Source organism: Sminthopsis crassicaudata, chromosome 6, assembly GCF_048593235.1.
Source record: "Sminthopsis crassicaudata isolate SCR6 chromosome 6, ASM4859323v1, whole genome shotgun sequence".
Lineage (NCBI taxonomy): Eukaryota > Metazoa > Chordata > Mammalia > Dasyuromorphia > Dasyuridae > Sminthopsis > Sminthopsis crassicaudata.
Genome location: NC_133622.1, coordinates 139,996,483 through 140,019,024, shown reverse-complemented (window position 1 = coordinate 140,019,024; position 22,542 = coordinate 139,996,483). Strand labels below are relative to the sequence as shown.

General features: G+C 33.2%; 1 protein-coding gene across 4 annotated transcripts in view; it reads right to left on the bottom strand.

The window, feature by feature from the left end:
• The window catches only part of GRID2 (glutamate ionotropic receptor delta type subunit 2), a 1,921,766-nt gene that overhangs the window by 877,459 nt on the left and 1,021,765 nt on the right, over positions 1-22,542 (bottom strand). For all 4 annotated transcript variants that reach the window (XM_074276291.1, XM_074276292.1, XM_074276293.1 and 1 more), the window contains exon 6: positions 3,905-4,078. In XM_074276291.1, coding sequence (XP_074132392.1) covers positions 3,905-4,078 — 174 coding nt within the window. The remainder of the gene's footprint in view (positions 1-3,904; positions 4,079-22,542) is intronic.

Here is a 22,542-nt window from a genome sequence, read left to right as displayed (position 1 = left end):
AGAATATTATAAACTACTTAGAAACTTTAGAAATAGCAGGGATCCAATTCCAGAAAGAATACTTGGATCATTAGGTCCCCAAAATAAAACGAAAAACCCAAAACAAAATGAAAAGTGAAGATTAATGTAGCCAAGAAAACTGATTGTCCTGAAATAATTTATTTTTACTTTCTCATCTGCTCTAGAAGATTTACTTATCAGTGCTTTTATAGAACATAACAAAGGAAATACATTGATTGTTCTTATGAAGTTGGTAGCAGAATACTGGTGTGGTTTCTCCTCCTGCTCTGAGTAAGACTGTATCTGCAGAACCAGTGTGATTTAGTGCTATATCATGTGCAAAGGAATAATTCTAAATTTTTAGGGCTGTATAGGTGACATGTACAGTGAATTGTGACATGTCTTATCATTAACTAATAAAACATCTTTAATTCCTTATATTTGTTGAGCACTCTAATCTTTGTATAGCAGTTTTGGTTCAGAATTTGACAAATGAATTTTCCTTCTTTAGAGGAAACAAGAAGCTAACAACCATCCATTTTGAAACATAAGATAAACTCTTGTACTAGATGTATTAATATTAACTTCCCAATATAACTATAAAGAGACTAGCTCCTTATTCCATAACTTGTTTTTACAGAGAATAAATCTGAAGAATCTGAGTAATTTATTCATTTTCCTCAATTTATAATTGACAAAGGAGCTCCCAGAAAGCTAATACAATAAGGTCACTAAGATAAAATCAGTCATCTGAGATTAGAGAAGCAAAGATTTCATTTTATTAAAATTACTTTTTCCCCAAGACCTACAAGGTATGTTAATATCAGAGATAGAAAGCATTTGAAACAGTTCTCTCAGATGAATAAAAATTAATCTAGTGTCAAATCAATGAACCTGTACTGGATCTTAAATGAACAAAGGCCAGCCATCATTAAATACACCATTTGCCCATAATCATACAAAGTAAAATACTCCATGGATAATTCACATTCCTGTAAATCTTTCTTTTACCACTTTCCATTTTTTTGGATAATACCTATCCATTAAACTCAAATCAATCAAGCAAGCATTATTTAACACCTAGTATATTCCAATCAATGTGATAGGGGAATACAATGACAAATATATGTCAAAACACACACACACACACACACACACACACATACACACACAAAACTAAACAATCCCCCTGATGCTAAGAAATTAAAATTCTAGTATTGAAGGGGGCCAATATGTAGAAAGACATGAAAAGTTAAAAAAAATGAAGTCATTTTCTTTATACAAGGTTCTAGACATATGATCTGCTCAAATTACTTTGTGAGATATTCTCTCTATCCTATGAATTTAAGCAGATCATGTGATATTCCCTCTTTTGTCTGTGTCTTTACTCAAACACTACCCTATACTTGGAATGAACTCCCTTCCATGTCTCTTTGAAATGTTTTTCAAAGTTCATGAGGTCTTTTCTCATCCTCCTTAGCTTCTATTGCCAATGCTGACTCATTCCTTAAATGTGTACCTATTTTTTCTCTCCATAGAATACAAGTTTCTTGAGGATGTGAACTGTTTTATTTTTGTCTTTGTATCCCAGTATCTAATGCTTTAAGTACTTTAAAAATTCCCATTATTTGATTGAGAGCATAATACAGGGTATTGATGAAGTAACTATTCACTGAACTATTCACTATTCATCACTACTCAGCATGTTATCTGCTAATCAAATATTACTATATTTCTTCTGGAAAACCCTCCTTTTGCCAATTAAGAAACTAAACTAAATGAATTCCCTGGGTTTGGAATACAAGTGGGGTCAGAGAGATGGAACTGATGATTTGTTGGCTATATTTCCTCTGTTGGGATGGGGACTATATTTCCTCTGCAAAGCAGAAGAACCCTTTGTGAATCCTCTTGTTCAGTCCTATCTACTCATCATGAAATCTTGCCCTTTCTGAACACAGATTTGGATCTGGAAACAATTACAGGTACGTAACAAATTCTGGTCCCTATCTGTCCTACCAATGCATGAAGTCAAGTCCTTTACAGTCACTGTCGAAGTAAGGTCTGTAGAGGAGTGATATTCCTTTTTGTGCCTTACTAGCCTGCAGTTGAGGATGGCTGGAGTGTTGAGTAAAGCTGATGATACTTGAAATCGGGTGGAAAATTAAAAAAAAAAAGTAAAAAGTGTTTTACATTTGAAGGACAAATACATACATACATATATACACACATCAAAGCAAAAAAAAAAAAAAGGTCAGGACCAAATATGTCGGGCAGGTAGGGGACAAGGAATGAATAATCAGATATTGGTAGAGGTAGTTCTTGGCACTAACATGACCCTCTCCAACTGAAGTAAAATATTAAATATTTTCCATTATTGAATATGACCATAAATTATTTTGAGCTGCATAGAATGTAAGGTACAAATTAGTTAGTCTATGAATCTTATGATGTTAATGTAAGAAATGATACTGGGACACATATAACATATTTTCTAATGTGCTTCAAAGTAGATCATTAAATATAACAAGTTAGCTTTCATATTTGATATGTGATGATTTTCCTGCATCATAATTGTTAATGACTACATTCTGCTTTTTCTTTCTTGTTGATATTTTGCCTTTTAATCACAATTATATCATTTTCAAAAATATTCATTAAATCTGAACAGTATTATCTGTATTAGTAGATAAGGATATACCCTCTATAGTCCTAAAACAACTCAACTTTAAACTGTTAGTTTTACATTCTTGTAAATTAATAAAATCTTCACCTTTAAAGGAGTTTAGAGTAGCTAGTCTAGCTTCTTATTCAATACAGAAATCCTTTCTATAGTATTTGAAACAGATAGCCATAAGGCTTTGCTTGAGTTCTTCATTAAGGAATAGAGAAGAAAGACTGACTCCATGATGGGCAGTTATAAATTTTATAAAGATTTTCCTTATGCATAATTAAAAGATGGTCATGTAACATGAAATTTTGGTTAAACAAAGTTAAAAGATTATCTCCCAGATCACATAATATTTCTTATGTCTTCCTCTCCTGTTCCTTTCCCTCCCCTTTTCTCCTCTCCACTTTCTCATTTCCTCTCCTTTCCTTTCCATTTCCTTTTTTCTTCTCCCCACTTTTCCCTTCACTCCTGTCTCTATCTTCCTCTTGTTCCCATTCTCTTCCTTCCCTTCCCATTCTGTTGACTAGAAAAGTAAGTTTAATTTACTAGAAAGGCTGATCTTAAATATTAACAAACCCTGGCAATGATTTAATATAATACCAATTAATTAAACAAAAATGAAAGATTAAAAAAAAACCCACAAAACAATCTAAATCATCCCATTGTTTGATTAATACACCCTAATTCATAATTTCACTCATCAAAAGGGTCTTTTTACATATACAGCTAGGTAGGTTAGAGAGCTAGGTGGGTGAGTAGAAAGCTGGGCTTTGAAAGAAGGCTCATCTTCCTGAGTTCAAATCTGGCCTCATACATTTATTAGCTATATGACCTGGAGCATATAACTTAAAAACTATTTGTCTCAGTTCCTCTTTTATAAAATGTACTAGAAAATGAAATGACAAACTACTCCCAGTATCTTTGTCAAGAAATTGCCAAATATTGCCACAAAATGCCTAAAACTACTGAACAACAACAAAATTTCTATGTCATAGAACAAATTCAAAATTTTTAACATACTCTTCTTAAATAAGGATTAGCAATTTACAAATTGTTAAGAATTGTTCAGGAGATTTACTTAACAGCTAAATATTTTAATGCTAATCTGAAAGTTCAATCACTTGACTAATAAACATTTATTAAGAATTGACTATATGCTAGGCACTGTTATACTCATTTAATAGTTATTTGTCAATATGGTACTCAGAGAAGGATTTGAAAACATATAAAATATACCTCCATATTTTGGGAGAATGGGTCTTTTGGATCACATAATGTTGAAGATATTCGATGGTTTCCACGGAAACATCGTTGACTTATATTCTGGGGGACTGGAAATGTCTGCCGAATAATTGTTAACCTTCCAATCGACCTTCTCACTAGCTCTTGTACATCAGCATCATTTATTTCCTACAAGATAAAAATATAAGATGAGCAAAAGGAAGTCATGAAGCATTTTCTGAAGTTTTAAAAAATATTTTTATTGTAACAAATGTATTTGATGCATTTGTTTAACCTATTTGTTAATGAACACTTATGTGCTCATTTAAATGGTTGATATCCACAGATATTTTATGTGCTTTAATTATGAATGCCTAAATAATCTGAATAGGAAAATTTTGACATATTTATTTCATTTAATATGAATGTGACATTTATTATGGTAAATAACCATAATAATAATAAATAATACTTTTTAGAAGTATGGAATATTTGTATAAAGAAATGTCTACACTAGATTTGGGGAAAAGGACATGAGGCCACATCCTTTCTTATTTATCCATGTAACTTCATTTAAGTCATTTAATGTCTCAAGGCCTAAAATGAGGGGGGACCCTTAAGTTTCTTTATAAGTGGTAATAAAGGTCCTTCTAGCCCTAAGATTCTTCTAAGTCTTAGCCCTATGACTCTTGGAGTCAAAAGTTGGATTTAAGTCCTGAAACAGTATGTTTCAGAAACAGATATGTGATCTCGGGTAAGTAACTTATCTATTCAATATCATCAGACAACCCTACATGACATTACATTACAGAAGAATTGCTATTTGAATCAGTGGAGAGAATTTTTACACTACGTGATATGGTGAAATTACAGCATAGGATCATTTAAACAAGCAGATGAATAAATAAAAGATACAACTCAGAAAATTGTTAGTGAAAGTGATGAGATGATTATTTGAAATCACCTTTAATGACATTAATAATCATGTCTTTCAAGGTACTTTCAGTATTCAGAAAGATGTGTATATTAATATGGAACAGAATATTATTATTTAACAATAAAAAATGAAGATTCTGAACTGTATCATGCAAATTAAATTTGAGAAATGAATTTCATTTCACTCACTTCCATATTAAAATTACATAACTGAAAAAAAGTAGCTAAAAGTTTAATTTTGATTCAAAGGAAAAAATACTTGAATTTATTTTGTTTTAGACAAACCTACCATAATTATTTCTAAGGAATCTTGTTAAACATTTCTGTTTTCTAAGGAATAAATAAAATGCCAAAAAAAAAACAACACAAGGAAATATAGGAAAAAAAAGGAAAATAAAAGGGAAAAAATAGGAAAAATAGGGAAAAAAATCATAGGGATAAGAACCCTGACTGAATTTGTGAATCTGAAGGTTAAATCAGCATGAATCTGTGTGCCAAATGAAGCTTATTCTGCATAATAGCTTTTCTTTAGATTTGATACAGTCTTTAACTCTCACTCTCCCCACATTCCCCCTCAACCTATTTAAATTATTTGACTTGAAACAGCAAAGGATGTGGAAGAAATAAAATACTGGAGTAAGCATTTAACTCTATGACTGGTCTAATTGTAATCTAAAGAATGAAAATGATCAGAAGAAAAAGCAGTCTCCTGAGTAGTCTAATCTAAAGACTTTTGTCCTTCCTAAATTCCACTTTTGGATGCCTTTTGAAACCAATGAGCCTTTTGAGGTTTGTTTATCATTAATCAGAATAGATTTTCACAGTAACACAAAGAAAAGATTTCAACACTAGGTAGTTCTGCCAATATATTTTGAACTGCAATGAGCACTTTTCAGACTTTACTAAAAGCTTATAAGAGAAAAAAGGGGGAGAAAGCTCCACATTATTGTTTTTCCTGCAAAGTCTGAAGAAGATGCTCACAATTGTGAATTTTAATTTATTTTTCCTGATGAAGCAATCACACTTTGTTCTTTCTCATTGTATATCCTCACTGAATGTCAGCTTGAGAATTCATCCTTTTTATGATCTTTACAAAATGCATATTTTTTGCAAGCAAAATAACACCTGGCATCAATGCTGTCCAATGTAATATCCTGTATTTCTGGTTTACTTATTCTTAATGTACCATAGAAAATGGTTTTTCTCAATTTATAATGCTGCTATTTCCTTTAGACTAAATTATTTCACTATCCACCTCCTTCCCTAAATTCTTATTTTATCAAAACACCATCACTGGAACCAACAACAACCCCACAACAATCAGTCTTTTAAACGATGTACTTACCCTGCACTCATAAAATATTACAATGTTTTTATTCATTCCATTTTAGGCCCTCTTTTACTAAAAAAGCCTTGTGCAAGGAAAGTAAGAGTTAATATGTAACTAGTATCTAATTAGTTTTCTAGTATATATTTTGCTGTTCTGAAATCCAAGATAGAGTTTGAAAGCACTTCAGTTATCATATAGTCTCCTTTCCATCACCTTCTACAGATAAGTCACACATACACACACACACACACACACACACACACACACACACACACACACACACACACACACAGGTAAAGTGACTCACTCAGGGTCATAGACTGTCTGCCAAATTCCAAAATATGCTTTCTAGAACTCTCAAAAGGCAGTGTAAGATTGAGCCCATAAAAATGTAAAGCCAAGCTTGCAAGCTTGCTGAGAAGAGATCTTGGTTTGTCTTATATATATTTTTACCAACATTTTTTCCAGTCTTGATATTTTAAAAATTATAATAGCAGATTTTGGTTTTGATATATAAATAGGACACTTTAAGTATAGTTGATCAATTAATATGCATTAAAAGGTGGAGCCAAGATGGTGGAGTAAAAGCAGGAGCTTGCCCACTGCTCCAATTTCTTTTAAATAATGACTCAAAACAAATTTTAGAGCAATAGAACATCCAAAAAGATGGAGGAGAACATTTTCCAACTTAAAAATATAGAAGAAAAGGTCTATGCCAGTAGTATGCAGTTCTGGGACAAGGAGTGCTATCACAACCTCAGAGCTAGACCCAGCCCTAGGTATGGCACTGGCTGACCCTTGAATCAGCAACTATACTGGTGACTTCCAGACTTCTCAGTCCAGAGACATCATACAAGACCAGGAAGTTCAGCATAATCCCAGTGCAGGCCAGCCTAGACCAGCCCCAGCTCCTGCCCAGACCCCAGCATCAATAAGGGGGACCTCTGAATCAACAGCAGTGCGGGAGGTTTCTAGACCTCTTAGCCTGGGGATGCCAGAGAGGACTCAGAAGGTCAGTGGAGATGGTATGTGGCAACAAATGGAAGTCTGGTGTGCAATCCCAGCATATCTCTGTCAGTGGAATCCCAACTCTACTCAGCTCAGTAGATCTTAGTACTAGAGGGGCAAGGACATACCTAACAGCTTCATGGCAGAAAAGAATGTTTGTGGTCAGATTTCTAGAAGGATTTCTGAAAACAGGTATATAAGGCCCCTGAAGCTTGGGGCCGTGTACGCTCTACCCTGGAAACAGAACCCTATTTTAACAAAGAGTTAAATGCAGAGTAATAGGCTAGGAAAATTAGCAGCAAACAACAACAACAACAACAAAAAAAGTTTCTGGATTTAGCCAAGATGGTGGAGAAGGCATACACAACATTCTAAGCTCCTCTCATACCCTTACTACTAATTACCAAATTCAGCCTCAAAAATAGTGCTTCACGGGTAAAATTCACAAAGACTGGAAGTACAACAATTTATCAGCCGAAGATAATCTGGAAGATCACCAGAAAAGGTTTGTCCTAAGTGGCAGGAGCAGGCCAGTGCAAGCAGGGATAGAACCAGAGGCAAGCATATTAAGTAGACCGGCTGTGGGTGGTCTCCGTGGCTGGAAATTTTATGGGGAGGACTCTACTACAGGTTGGCTGCTCTGCCTCGCTTGCAAAGCAGTAGATCAGCAGAGAAATTAAAGCCAAAGATAGAGGGTATTCCAAAAAAAAATGCCAGAATCTAACAGGATCTGGCTACACCCACCCAAAATGGGAAGAGAGTGACTAAGCACAGACCACAGCACAGCTGTGCAGCCAATATCTGCAGCATGGGGCTTTTGCCTGAGGCAGTCACACATCTCCATGGCAAGGGGGGCTCAGCATGGGGCAACCTCTAATCTATGGGGATGGGGGGTGGGGGGTGGGGAGGATTCAGCCTGGGGCAATATAACTTCCCCAGCCTCACTGCCCACCCCAGGTTAGAGACACTTCTGGTGCAGAGCTTTTCCCAGAGCACTTCCACAGTTCAGCTGCTCTTTGCAGCCCATTAGCAGGATACCTTCTGTCCATATTTCTATCCCTGCTCTGCAGAGGAAGCTGGTAACCTCCTTGCTCTGAAGGCAGACCCTAAAGACTTTAAAAAAATTAGTAAAAAAGCCAAACAAACCATTGCTAGCTTCTATACAGAAAGAGAGTAGGTTGTCAATGCTAAGGAGAATAATAGCAGAAGGTCTCCAGACAAAACCCTAAAGGGGGATGTAACCTGGTCCCCTTTACACAAGGCTCTCCTAGAAGAAATTATAAAAAATCTTAACAGAGAACTAGAAGAAAATTGGGGAAAAGAGAGGCTCTGCAAGAGACTACAGAAAAGCTTATAACTCACTTAATGAAAAAAATTGATAGAGTGGAAAAAGTAAACTACTTCCTGAAAGGTGAATTGGAAAAGGTAAAGAACTCCCAGGGAAACAGAATTTGTGAAAGGGAAAAGATAAAGAACTCCCTGGAAAGTAGGATTTTTGAATTGGAAAAGAAAAAGAACTCCAAAGAAATTAGGATTTGTGAATCGGAAAAAGAAAATAACTCATTAAAAAAAAAAAAAAAAAAAAAAGTGAAATGTAAAACAATTCCATAGAGCAAAACAACTCATTTAAAAACTCAATTGGACACATACAAAAAGAAGTAAAAAAAAGCTAATGAAGAAAATAACTCATTAAAAATCAGAACTAAACAAATAGGAATGAATGATTCATTGAGACGTCAAGAATCGGTCAAGAAAAACAAAAAAAAATTAAAAAAATTAAAAAATGTTACCTGGAAAAACAATAGGCCTGGGAAATAGATCTAGGAGTGATAATCTGAGGATTATTTGACTTCCTGAAAATTATGATGAAAAAAGAGACTAGATACTATTTTACAGTAAATCATCAAAGAGAACTGCCCAGATGTAATAGAATCATAAGGTAAAATAGCCATTGAAAGAATTCATCGAACAATTTCTGAAAAAGACCTTAAAATAAAAACTCCAAGGAATATTGTACCTAAATTTCAGAACTATCAGACTAAGGTAAAAATGTTACAATCAGCCAGAATAAAACAATTCAAATACCAAGGAGCCACAATAAGGATCACTCAAGATCTAGCTGCTTCCACATTAAAAGATCGAAGGGCCTGGCATCTGATATACTGAAAGGCAAAAGAACTTGGAATGCATCCAAGAGTAAATTACCCAGCTGAACTGAGCATTTTCTTCCATGGAAGAAGATGGACATTTAATAAAACAGATGAATTCCATTTGTTTCAAAGGGAAAAAAAAAAAAAACAGAACTAAACAAAAAAAATTGACCTCCAACTATAGGACTAAAAAGAAGCAGAAGAAGGCAAAAAGAACTACTGAAAATAATATTTCTATTATGCATATACATAAAGAGTACATGTATAATTTGATATTATTGATGTAACATAAAAAAGGAAGTAGAAATAGAAAGAGGATAGTATCAGAAAAAGGGAGAAGGGGAGATAAAAAGAGGGAAACTTCACCCCACGAAGAGACAAAGGAAACCTATCATATCTGAGGGAATTTAGAGAGGGGGATAAACATTGTGTGAATCTTACTTTCATCAGATTTGGCTCAAAGAGAAAATAATTGACATATTTGGTTTACAGAGAAACTTTTCTCACTGCATTAAAAAATGGGAGAGGAAAAGCGAAAAGGAAAAGAGTAATAAGGGAAAGGTACAAGACAAGGGAAGGAATTCAAAGGGAGTGGGAGGGATTCTAAAGAGGGAGAGCTGCATGAGGCAAGTGGTGCTTATAAGTTTAATACTTGGGAAGGAGGAAAAATAGGGACAAGAAAAAGAAAAGCATAATCTGGGGATGATAAAATGGCAGGAAATTCAGAATTAGTAATTTTAACCATAAATGTGAATGGGATTAACATTCCCATAAAGCAGAGGCAGATAGACAGGATCAAAAACCTAGAAACCTACAATATGTTGCCTAGAGGAAACACATTTAAAGCAGGGAGATATATATAGAATAACAGTAAAAGGCTGGAGCAGAATCTTTTATGCTTCAAGTGAAGTAGAAAAAGCAGGAGTAGCCACCCTTATCTCAGAAGAAGCAAAAGCAAAAATTGAGCTAATTAAAAGAGATAAGGAAGGAAACTATGTCTTGCTAAAGGGTAGCATAGACAATGAAGCAATATCAATATTACACATATAAGCACCAAGTGGTATAGCATCTAACTTCCTAAAGGAGAAGTTAAGAGTTTCAAGAAGAAAAAGACAGCAAAAATTATAATAGTGGGAGATCTCAACCATGCATTCTCAGAATTAGATAAATCAAACCACAAAACAAATAAGAAAGGAATTGAAGAGGTAAATAGAATATTAGAAAAATTAGGTATGATAGATCTTTGGAGAAAACTGAATGGAGACAGAAAGGAGTATGCTTTCTTCTCAGCAGTTCATGGAACTTATGCAAAAAATGACCATATATTAGGAAATAAAGATCTCAAAATTAAATGCAGGAAGGTAGAAATAGTAAATGTGTTCTTTTCAAATCATGATGCAATAAAAACTACATTCAACAAAAAGTTAGTGGTAAATAGACCAAAAAGTAATTGGAAACTAAATAATCTCATCTTGAAGAATGACTGGTTGAAACAGCAACAATTAATAATTTCACCCAAGAAAATGACAATGATGAGACATCATGCCAAAATTTGTGGAATGCAGCTTAAGCGGTAATTAGGGAAAACTTTATATCTTTAGAGGCTTACTTGAATAAAATAGAGAAAGAGAAGATCAACGAATTGGGCTTGCAACTTTAAAAAGCTAGAAAAAGAACAAATTAAACCCCCCAATCAAATATTAAACTTGAAATTCTAAAATTAAAAGGAGAAATTAATAATATTGAAAGTAAAAAAAAAATAACTATTGAATTAATAAATAAAAAAACAATTGGTTTTATGAAAAAAAAAACAATAAAATAAACTTTGGTAAATATGATTAGAAAAAGCAAAGAGAAAAATCAAATTGTTAGTCTTAAAAATGAAAAAGGATAACTTTCCACCAATGAAGAGGAAATTAGCGCAATAATGAGGAATTATTTTGCCCAATTTTATGCCAATAAATATGATAACCTAAATGAAATGGATGACTACCTCCAAAAATATAGGCTTCCCAGATTAACAGGGGAGGAAGTAAATTGCTAAAATAGTCCCATTTCAGAAAAAAAAAAAAAGAACATGCTATTAATCAACTCCTTAAGAAAAAAAACCCAGGACCAGAAGGATTTTCATGTGATTTCTACCAAACATTTAAGAACAATTAACCTCAATGCTATATAAACTATTTGAAAAAAATAGGGAACAAAGGAGTCCTACCAAAATCCTTTTATGACACAGACATGGTACTGATCCCTAAACCAGGTAGGTTGAAAATAGAGAAGGAAAATTATATAACAATCTCCCTAAAATCTTAAATAAAATATTAGCAAAAGGACTACAGAAAATCATCCCCAGGATAATACACCATGACCAAGCAGGAATGCAGGGCTGGTTCAATATTAGGCAAACTGATAGTATAATTGTTCATATCAATAACCAAATGAACAAAAAACATATGATCATCTCAATAGATGCAGAAAAAGCATTTGATAAAATCCAACATCCATTCCTATTAAGAACACTTGAGAGTATAGGAATAAATGAACTTTTCCTTAAAATAATCAGTACCATCTATTTAAAACCATCAATAAACATCATATCTAATGGGGATAAATGGGAACCATTCCCAATAAGATCAGGAGTGAAACAAGTTTGCCCACTATCACCATTACTATTTAATATTGTATTAGAAATTCAAGCTTCGGCAATAAGAGTTTAGAAAGAGATTAAAGGAGTTAGAGTGGGTAATAAGGAAACCAAATTATCACTCTTTGCTGATGATATGATGGTATACTTAGAGAACCTTGGAGATTTTAATAAAAAGCTGTTAGAAATAATCCACACCTTTAGCAAAGTTGCAAGATACTCAATAAACCATTATAAGTCATCAGCATTCTTATATATCACTAACAAAATCCAACAGAGTTACAAAGAGAAATTCCATTTAAAGTAACTACTAATAGTATAAAATATTTGAGAATCTATCTGCCAAAAGAAAATCAGAAACTATATCAGCAAAACTACACTTTCCACACAAATAAAGTCACATTTAAATAATTGGAAAAACATTAAATGGTATTGGATAGAGCGAGCAAATGTAATAAAGAGGACAATGCTACCTTACCTAAACTAATCTATTTATTTAGCGCTAATCAGACTCCCAGAAAACTATTTTAATGACCTAGAAAAAAATAACAACAACAAAGTTCATATGGAAAAACAAAAGGTCAAGAATTTTAAGGGAACTTATGAAAAAGTGTTACTCCTGGGGTTATATCCCAAAGAGATCTTAAAGAAGGAAAAATGACCTGTATGTGCAAGAATGTTTTTTGAAGCCCTCTGTGTAGTGGCCAGAAACGGGAAACTGAGTTGATGCCCACCAATTGAAGAATGGCTGAATAAATTGTGGAATATGAATGTTATGGAATAGTATTATTCTGTATGAAACAACCAGCAGGATGGATTCAGAAAGGCCTGGAGAGATTTACATGAACTGATGGTGAGTAAAATAAGTAGAACCAGGAGATCATTATTCAACAATAATACTATATGATGATGAATTCTGATGGTTGTGGCCCTCTTTAACAATGAGATGAACCAAAGTAGTTCCAAGAGAGCAGTAATAAATTGACCCAGAAACAGTGAAAGAACTCTGGGAAATAAGTATGAAGCACTTCATAGAATTCCTAATCCCTCTATTTTTGTCTGCCTTCATTTTTTATTTCCTTCACAGGTTAATTGTACACTATTTCAAAGTCTGATTCTTTTTGTGCAGCAAAATAACTGTATGAACATGTATACTTATATTGTATTTAACAATTATTAGTCTGCCTGCCATCTCGGGGAGGGGGTGGGGGCAAGGAAGGGAAAAATTGGAACAAAAACTTTTGGCTATTGTCAATGTTGTGAAATTACTCATGCATATATCTGGTAAATAAAAACTATTTAAAAAAAGAAAGTTATTATAGTCATAAGGAAGATCAAAACATACTCAAAAGTTGATAACAAAGTCAAAGCTCCTATATCCAAAGACTCCAAGAAAGATAAAAATTGGACTCAGGACATGGAAGTGCACAAATGAGACTTTGAAAATCAAGTAAGGGAGAGAGAGAGAGAGAGAGAGAAGAAAATTTAGGGAATGCATTGAGAGAGGTGCAAAAGGAAACACAAAAAAAATGCTGAGGAAAAGAATGCTTTAAAAAGCAAAATTGGTCAATTGAGAAAGGAGGAAAATAATTCCTTAAAAATAGAATTAAGCAAATGGAAGCTAATAACTTTATGAAAATTCAAGATTCAAGAAAGAAACACTAAAAAAAGTGTAGGAAAAAATTGAAATATCTCATTGGAAAAACAATTGACCTGGAAAATAGATCTTGGAGAGATAATTTAAACATGACTGGTCTACCTAAAAATAATGATCAAAAAAAAAAAGAGCCTAATCATTGTCTTTTCAAGAAATTATCAAGGAAAACTGTCCTGATATTCTAGAAACAGAGGGTAAAATAGAAATTGAAAAAAATCCACCAATCACCTCTTGAAAGAGAACCTAAAATGAAAACTCCCAACAATATTATAGCCAAATTCTGCAACTCCCAAGTCAAGGAGAAAATATTGCAAGCAACCAGTATAACACAAAATAACACAAGATCTGGATAAAGGACCAGAGCACTTAGAATATGATATTAAGGAGAGCAAGGAAGCTAGGAGTGCAATGGAAAATCAGCAAAATTGGGTATAATCCTTCAGAGGAAAAGGTGGCTATTCAATGAAACAGAGAATTTTCAAGCATTCATGATGAAAAGTCTAGAGCAGGGGCAGCTAGATGGTACAATGGATAGAGCACGAGCCCTGAAGTCAGGAGGAACTGAGTTCAAATCTAGCCTCAGGTACTTAATACTTCCTAGCTATGTGACACTAGGCAAGTCACCTAACCCCAATTGCCTTAGCAAAAAAAAAAAAAAAAAAAAAAAAAAAAAAAAAAAACTAGAGCTGAATGAAAATTTTGATTACAAAATTCTTCCTCAAGACTGAGGAGAACCATAAGGAGATAACCAAGAAAGTGATAAAGTAATATCATAAGGGACTTAATAAGATTTATCTATTTACATTCCTATATGGGAGGATGATATTTTAAGTCATTAGAATATTCTCATTATTATGGTAGTTAGAAGGAGTATATAGACAGAGGGCATGGGTGTGAGTTGAACTCTCTTCTCAGGACAAAAATGATGGGAATGCCCATCAACTGGGGAGTGGCTCAATAAACTATTTCTTCCTAGATAATTGCAATATTTTTTTCCTTGACCTGATGGTTCTAAAATTTGACTTATAATGTTCCTCAGAACTTTTATTTTGTATTTTCTTAAAATGATCATTTTATTCTTTCAATACCTATTTTGTAGTCTAGTTCTAGGATACCTGGGCAATTCTTCTTGATAAATTCTTGAAAAAGGCTACATAATCTTTTTTGATTATAGCTTTCAGGTAGTCTAATAGATATTGCATCTATTTTCCAGGGTAGTTATTTTTCCCAAGAGGTATATTATTTTTTCTTCCACTTTTTTTTTCTTTTGAATTTATTTGACTCCAATGTCTCATTAGTCATTAGCTTCCACTTGTCCATTTCTAACTTGTAAAGAGTTGTTTTCCTAAATTAGATTTTGTACTTTCTTTTCCCTTTATCCAATTGTACTTTTTAAAAAGTTATTATCTTCAATGGATTTTTATATTTCATTTTCCATTTGACCAAGTAGCTGTTTTCTTTTTTCAAGTTCTTTGACTGTTTTCCATAATCTTTGTGCATAATTCTTATTTCTTTTCCTAATTTTTCTTCTTCCTCTCTTATGTGATTTTAAGCTTCTTTTTGAGTGCTTCCATGAGTTCTTTCTGGGATTGAGACTACTTCCTGTTTTCCTTTGGGATTTTGCCCATAGGTGTTTTGACATTGTTGTTTCCTTCTGAGCTTTTGTCTTGATTTTGCCTGTCACTTCATAACTTTCAATGGTTAGATTTATTTTTTGTTGTTTTTCTTTTTGGGGAGAGGGGTTGTTTTGTTCATCTTTCTTTTTTTTTTTTTTTTCCCTGAGGCTGGGGTTAAGTGACTTGCCCAGGGTCACACAGCTAGAAAGTGTTAAGTGTTTGAGACTAGATTTGAACTCTGGTCCTTCTGAATTCAAGGCTGGTGCTCTATCCACTGTGCCACCTAGCTGCCCCTTGTTCATCTCTTTTAATCCTTTCCCTTTCTTTTTAATTGGTGCTCTGCCCCAGGTGGTTGGGTACTGTTTCAGAATACTTGTGTCAAGGGCTGTAGATACTGACTGGACTTGATGCCTCCCTGATGTTGTCCTGAGACCCACCAGGAATCTTTGTGCTTGATGCAGCTGAAGGCCAGTGTTGTTTGGCAGCTTATCTAGTGCTGAGCCAAGGTTCTGGAGATGGTGGCTGCAAATTGCTAAGGCCAGTGGGTTTTTCTGCACTTCCCAAGAGCTATACTAAATATTTCAGAGGTGTGGAAGCTGTAGGTTACCTGTTTTCCAAAGGCTAGGCTCAGAGTTGGAGCTTGCCAATTCCACTGTGGTATTGGGGGAGTTCTGTTGTGGGCATTTGCTTGCTCCACCACATTGAGCTTTAGGATCTCCAGCTGGTTTGTTGAACTGTAGCTTGCTATAGGTGGTTGTCGACTTGCTAGGATACTTCCTATCCTGGATTGCATTCCCTTTACCTAGGTAAAACAAAGCTTTTTTGTGGATCTTCCAAATTTGGGGAGCTAAATGGTTATTTCACCCTATCTTTTTGGGATCCTGCTCTTCCATGATTTGTTTTGAAATACCATTTTATGGTTGTTTGGAGTTGAATATGATAGAGTTATTGAAATTTACTGCTTATTCCACCATCTTGGTTTCCCAAAATCTAATCATCTAATCTATTTAAATATTTTTCCTTTTTCCCCCTTCCTTTTAGATAGTGCTTTATCCCTATAGTTATTTTATTTAATCAACTTTAAAGCAACCATATTCTTCAAGGATCTCTTATCCTTTATACTAACTTCAGTTATGTTTTTCAATCCCTTTCTTATTTTTGAAGTTTTATTTAACTTATTCGTTCTTTTTTCTTCCTTTCATTTAATTATCTAAGTCTTCCTGTTTTGTCCTCTCTCATTAAGTGATAAATTTCAAATCTCTCCTCCTTTCCATTCTTCTTTATTTTTATTAGTTTTTTTTTTTGTTTGTTTGTTTGCTGTACTTTTCATTTTAAGGATTTATTACCTTGTTCTCCTCATTAATTCTCTTCACTTTCTGACTATTATTTATTTTTAACTTCCAAAGTTTTAAACATGCTTTTAAAAATTTTGAGCTCCAAATTATTTTCCTCCTCCCAATCCCACCCTACCCATTGAGAAATCAAGAAATATGATACTCATATACATGTGAAGTCATGCAAAACACATTTCCATATTAACAATGTTGCAAAAAAAATTAAGAGTATTTTAAAAGTGAAGAATATATGCTTCAATATGCACTTTATGTTCATCAGTTTTCTCTTTGAAGGTGAATAACATTTTTCATTATGAGTTCTTTGGAATTCGCTTTGATCAGTGTATTCATCAGCGTAGATAATTGCAGCAGCAAACAAATTTCTAATGGATTTTGGAACACAAATCTGTGGATTTTTAGTATTATCCACTTAATTCACAAGGTTACTATTTTGTTGAGATTCCTCATTTCTTATTATGTAGAGAAAGCTGTAATTGCTTTATTTCCGGTACATACATTTTTTTGAGTGTTAGTGGTGCATTCTGGGAGGAACTGATTCAGGTCAGTCCCCTGATATTTAAAACAAAATGATTCATAAATCATTCAATGACTAGGAATATATATATATATATATATATATATATATATATATATATATATATATATATATATATATATATATATATATATATATATATATATACATATATATATATTTATACATATATATATATATGTATATATATATAGTGAGAATTCTTTAAGTTGATTCAAATGGCCAAAGATGCTGTTGAATCAACTAGCCAAGCACCTGAGACCAGTCCTTCTTCTTTTAATTCCTACCTCTTGCTCCTTGGATCCACTTATATTCAGACAATGTGCATTCTTAGGCCCTCTACATTAAACTCCTATCATTTGGGAATCAAAGAAAATGGCAAATTCTCCATCTTGTTAGTCATTTGTGCAGTCAAACTCTTTAGTAGGGTATGTTTTCTTGATCATCTGAAGGATATGTTTTGAGTTCATTTGAAGGAGAGGGAAGAAGATTGTGAACTTCGATCTAGATGAATGGTTACTTGGAAACTTGATTTGGAAGCTAGTATAATTAGGAAACACTCTTTTTTTTTCTTTTGAAAAAAATATTGAACTAAATATGAAATAAGAAAAACAGAATAGAGAAAAAAGGAGACAGAAAAGAAAAATAAAAAGAAAATGAAACAAAACATTGTCATATAACCAGCAGAATATCATGGAGGATTCAAACTATATAACAGTAAATATTCATTTCAAGAAATCATATATAATAAAAGAAGAAATTATATTCATGAGTGTCCACCTTTTCTTTGCTTCCTTGTAGATTATTCTTTTTTTTTTCTGCTGAGCACTTTTACTTTATTTTTTTTTCCTTTTCATCACCCCCCCCAGCAGACTATACACACATTCACACCTACCCACAGACCTACATACATACAGTTATCTATATACACACATACATAGATTTACATGTATACATATACTCAAATATATATGCATATATATTTACCCATATGTAAACATGCATCTAAAACAAAAATAATATGTAGATTTTAATTTTGATTGAATCTTTAAGTTTCAATGATTACTAGTCCTACTCTTTTTTTCCTAGTAAATTCTACTTCTGATCCTTGAGGTAGTGTTTGTGTAAGTCCCTTATTTTCTATTCCTGCTAACTCTTCTATTTTAATTTTGCTCCTTAAATTATATTTCTGTTACTTAACATCCCCCCACCATTTCCTTTCCTCTTTATCTCATTCCCACTTATCTATATATCTTTTCCCACTACCATTACTTTATATATCCTTCTGTACTTCACCTTATCTTTTATCCCTTTGCCTATTAATCAATACACCTTATCTCACTTCCATAAACCTACTACACATCCTTCTGTATCCCACCTTTTCTTATTCCCTCCTCCTATTTCCTTCTCTTATTTCTTTATAGACTTTGAAGGATGCTATATTCATTATAGTATAGTGTTGTCAATTTAACCCATTCTGGATGTGAGTAGGTTTTCAGAAATATGAGCTCTTCTCTCCCTTCTAATGTCTCTGTGTCTATTATTCTTCTGCACTTCATTTGTATAACATAATTACTATTTTTACCTTTTACTAGTTTTACTTTTTAGAGTCAGATCCTAATTAACTATGCCCAAATCTTTCTTTTGAAGTACACAATTGCTGATGTCAAACTTAAAACATGTAAATTTTCCATATTAAGTTCCTTAAATTTTATTTTGGCAGGTCTTGTTTTGTTTTTTTTTTTTTTTTATTGCTGGTATATATGATAATAGGACCTGTGGTCTTTTAGTGTGGCTACTGATAAGCCCTGCACAATTCTATTTGTACTTTCAGCACATTTTAATTTTTTTTTTCTTGTTTCTTGCAAAATTTTCTATTTCATCTGAGGGTTTCAAAATTTGGCAATAATATCCCTTTATGTTTTCCTGAAAGGATCTCATTGAGTTGGTGATTGGTGGATATTTTCTATTTCTGCTTTCCTCTTATGTTCTATCACTACAGAACAATCTTCTTGGATTATTTCTTGCATTATTGTGTTATGATTCTTTGGTTGGTCACTGCTTTTAGAAAGTCCAATTATTGTTGTACTTTCTTCTTAAACTGTTTTCCAGATCTATTGTTTTTCTTATAAATTATTTCAAATTACATTCTACTTTTTTTCATTCTTTACATTTTGTTTTATTATTTCTTGGTCACTTTGAGCTTCACTGGCTTCCCCTTGACCAATTTTAATTTTCAAAGGATCATTTTCTTCCTTAAGACTCTTTTTTCACCTTTTCTAGTTGGTTAACTTGTTTTTCTCATTTTTTTAATGAGAAGTTTTAATGTAAATATCCTTAAAAAGGAGTGTGGAGATGGTTCTTATAGCTTCATTTCTGCTTTTCCTTTTGACCAGAATCCCATGAAAAAGCTTCACCTTCTTGCAAGTGCCCATTTGCCTCTGCACCCACAGGATGGTCTGGTTCCTTTGCCTATTAATCTAAAGGCAAAAGACACTTTTCTGCAGCACAGCTAGGCCTGGTGTTTAACAGCTGAGGTTCCCTTATTTTTCCCAGATTCAGACTCCTGACTCAATATGATGTCCAGGTGGTGAAAGTTTCTGTGGTTCTGGTTGAGGCTCCAACCAAACCCAGCTAGCCCCAGAGCTCCCCATTTGATATTTCTTGGAAGCTAGCCTGGAGGTGTTTAAATTTCACACTGGGTAATCCTGTAATGTTCTGCTCCAAATCTTCTTCCTTTTTCACTACTCTGTGTTTGCCCTAAGGTGCACATTTATTCTGTTTGTGGGAGAAATCTAGAGAACTACAACAGGGTGGCTAGTCAAAAAATAATTGACTCTTTTGGCTCATGACCATTCTACTCCTTCTGACTGAATACTGAGTAAAGCCTTAAACCAGTTAGTTATCACAAGAAATAAAAAGCCTTTTGGACTTGACTAAGTACAATAATGATTCTCTTCTTAATCACATGTAGTGCTTCTATCATTTTTATTTCCTACATATCCGGTATTTGCAGGAAATCATTTTGTAAAAATTAAACTGTTATAACAACAGCTGCAGCAACTTATTTTTCATTCAGCTTAATTCAGTAATTATTTATTAATATCAAGTCACTGTGAAAGATTCTCAATAAAAAAGTAAATTCTATCCTCATTATCTTGATATCATATACTATTTATCCAGAGAAGTTTAATAAAATGTAAGAAGAGTGCAAAATGAAGATAAATAATGGTTCTGATGCATAAAAATAATAAAATTTTTAGAGCTCTATTTAGGTTATTCAAGATATCTTCTAGGTTTGACAATTTTCCATAAACTAGAACTTCACCAAAACTACTTAAAACAATTAGTGTTTAAATTTCTATTTTTCTCCAGAATCACAGGCAACAAAATATTTGAAAAATCTATTGAGTAAAACTAGTTTGTCAAAATAAGTAAAACTTATCTAAGAATCTGATTTTTCTATTATTTTCTTAAAATATTTTATCAAATCTTTAATGTCTTATCTCTACATGTATTTAGAACCCAGATTTTTGAAACAAATCTAATCCAAATTCTTGATTTGTAGATGATACACAAAATTATATCTTTAAAACAAGATTTGAACTCAAGTTCTTTATCAATCCTGACAATTTGAAATTCAATGAAATAAAATTCCCTTTACTCCTTTCCCTAAATACTAAAAAGGTTTTATGCTCTTCTCAAAAATATTAATTCTGACTTTCAGCTCTCCTCTCAAGTTAGGTGCAAGGATCAACTGATGTAGACATATTTCTGAGACAAAATGGTGAAAGTCAGAGTAAATTAATTTGACAATGTAAGACATGTGGGTAGGAGGGTGGTAGCATCCTCATAGCAGATAGGATGTTGTGGCCATTAATAACCCTTTTATTAGCCTAACTGGCATAATTTAGATATTGCAAAATAATTGTCTTCATGAAATGAACTCGCCTTGGCATGGCGCTGTCAAAGCTGAAAAAAGAAAGCTAGTGATCAAGGGAAAGATCCTTATGGTTTTCTAGAAGGGGCTATTGCCAAGTATGCAGTAAAGTTCATTAATATAAAAAAAAAAGTTCATTAATATCTTTACCACTATGTAAAAGACTTGTTCTCACTTGAAGGATGGAGGTATTAATGCCCCTACATGATGGAAGAGAACCATAAGAAATACAATAATTCTCTTAAGACTGTCAGCAATGCCTCCTACACTATCAATTTCTTTACTCTTCTGTTCAAGGTCATTCACTACAACTTTAGAATCTTGAATGACTAATGGCCCTAGTCTGTTATGTAGATGACAATAGATGGTCCTTCTCAGGAAATGCAAGGTGATGAGTATGACCCTATTCAAAATATTATCCCTAATTTCTCTGGTGCTCCCAAGGAACCCTCCTTTGAAAGGTATGTTGGGCTATGCAGGGGACTAGGTTGCATCTTATGTGGGACTCATTCTTTAAAGATGGTATTAGTATTATCCTTACTCACCATTTTTGTACAACTTAGTTCTTCCTATGACAATGAGCATGGTTTCAACAACACTGTAGTAAACTTCATGATTTATGTGACTTCTAAAGCAGAAAGTCATAGATCTTTATCTTCAGCCAAAATAGAAGTTCCACTAGTGAAAAGCCCATATCCCTAAATTATTTCCCATTCACAATTCTTATTCCAACATTCCTTGAAGTAGTAGAGAGAAGCATAGATTCTTTTGTTGTTTATTATCAACAAATTCACAATCATCAGTGCAAGAAAGTTTAATTTTAAGACAAGATACTTATAAGAAAAATTAAGATCAGTATGTGCTTTAAAAATAGCTGGCCTAAGCTGAAAGAAACTGGACAAGAGTTGTATGCTTTACAAACTACACAGTGAATAATTTATGACACTAGAAAAACACAAAATACATGAATTAATTATTTTTGTCACTTATTCAGTTACAAAATCAGAAAAATTATGACCCTTGAATCATAATGATTTAAGCCATTTAAGAAATGCCTCAATCTGATCTATCTAGGACACTTGAGGTCAACCTTGAGAAGGTATTTACTCACATCCAAATATTTATTCCTATAGCAACAAACAGTAAATGCATCTATATTTAAATTTCTAACATGTATAAAACTTAAAGAATCGTGACATCTGTTTAAGGACCCTGAAGGGATGGCAATATTCATAATGCAAGCTTTTAGGGCCTGAATTCACTGAATCTAGAGGAGCCAGTAAGTGTCATTTATAAGTACTAGCATATGATTTATTAAACCAGATGAACTAGCACAGACTCTAATGAATTGTAGAACTTTTAATGTAAACAAAAAAAGAAATTGCTTTCAAGTTTTCATACCAATTTGATCTATTATAAACAAATGCCAGTTTTGATTTGCAAAGGGTCTCTAGAATAATTACTTCTGTAATAAATTTAAAT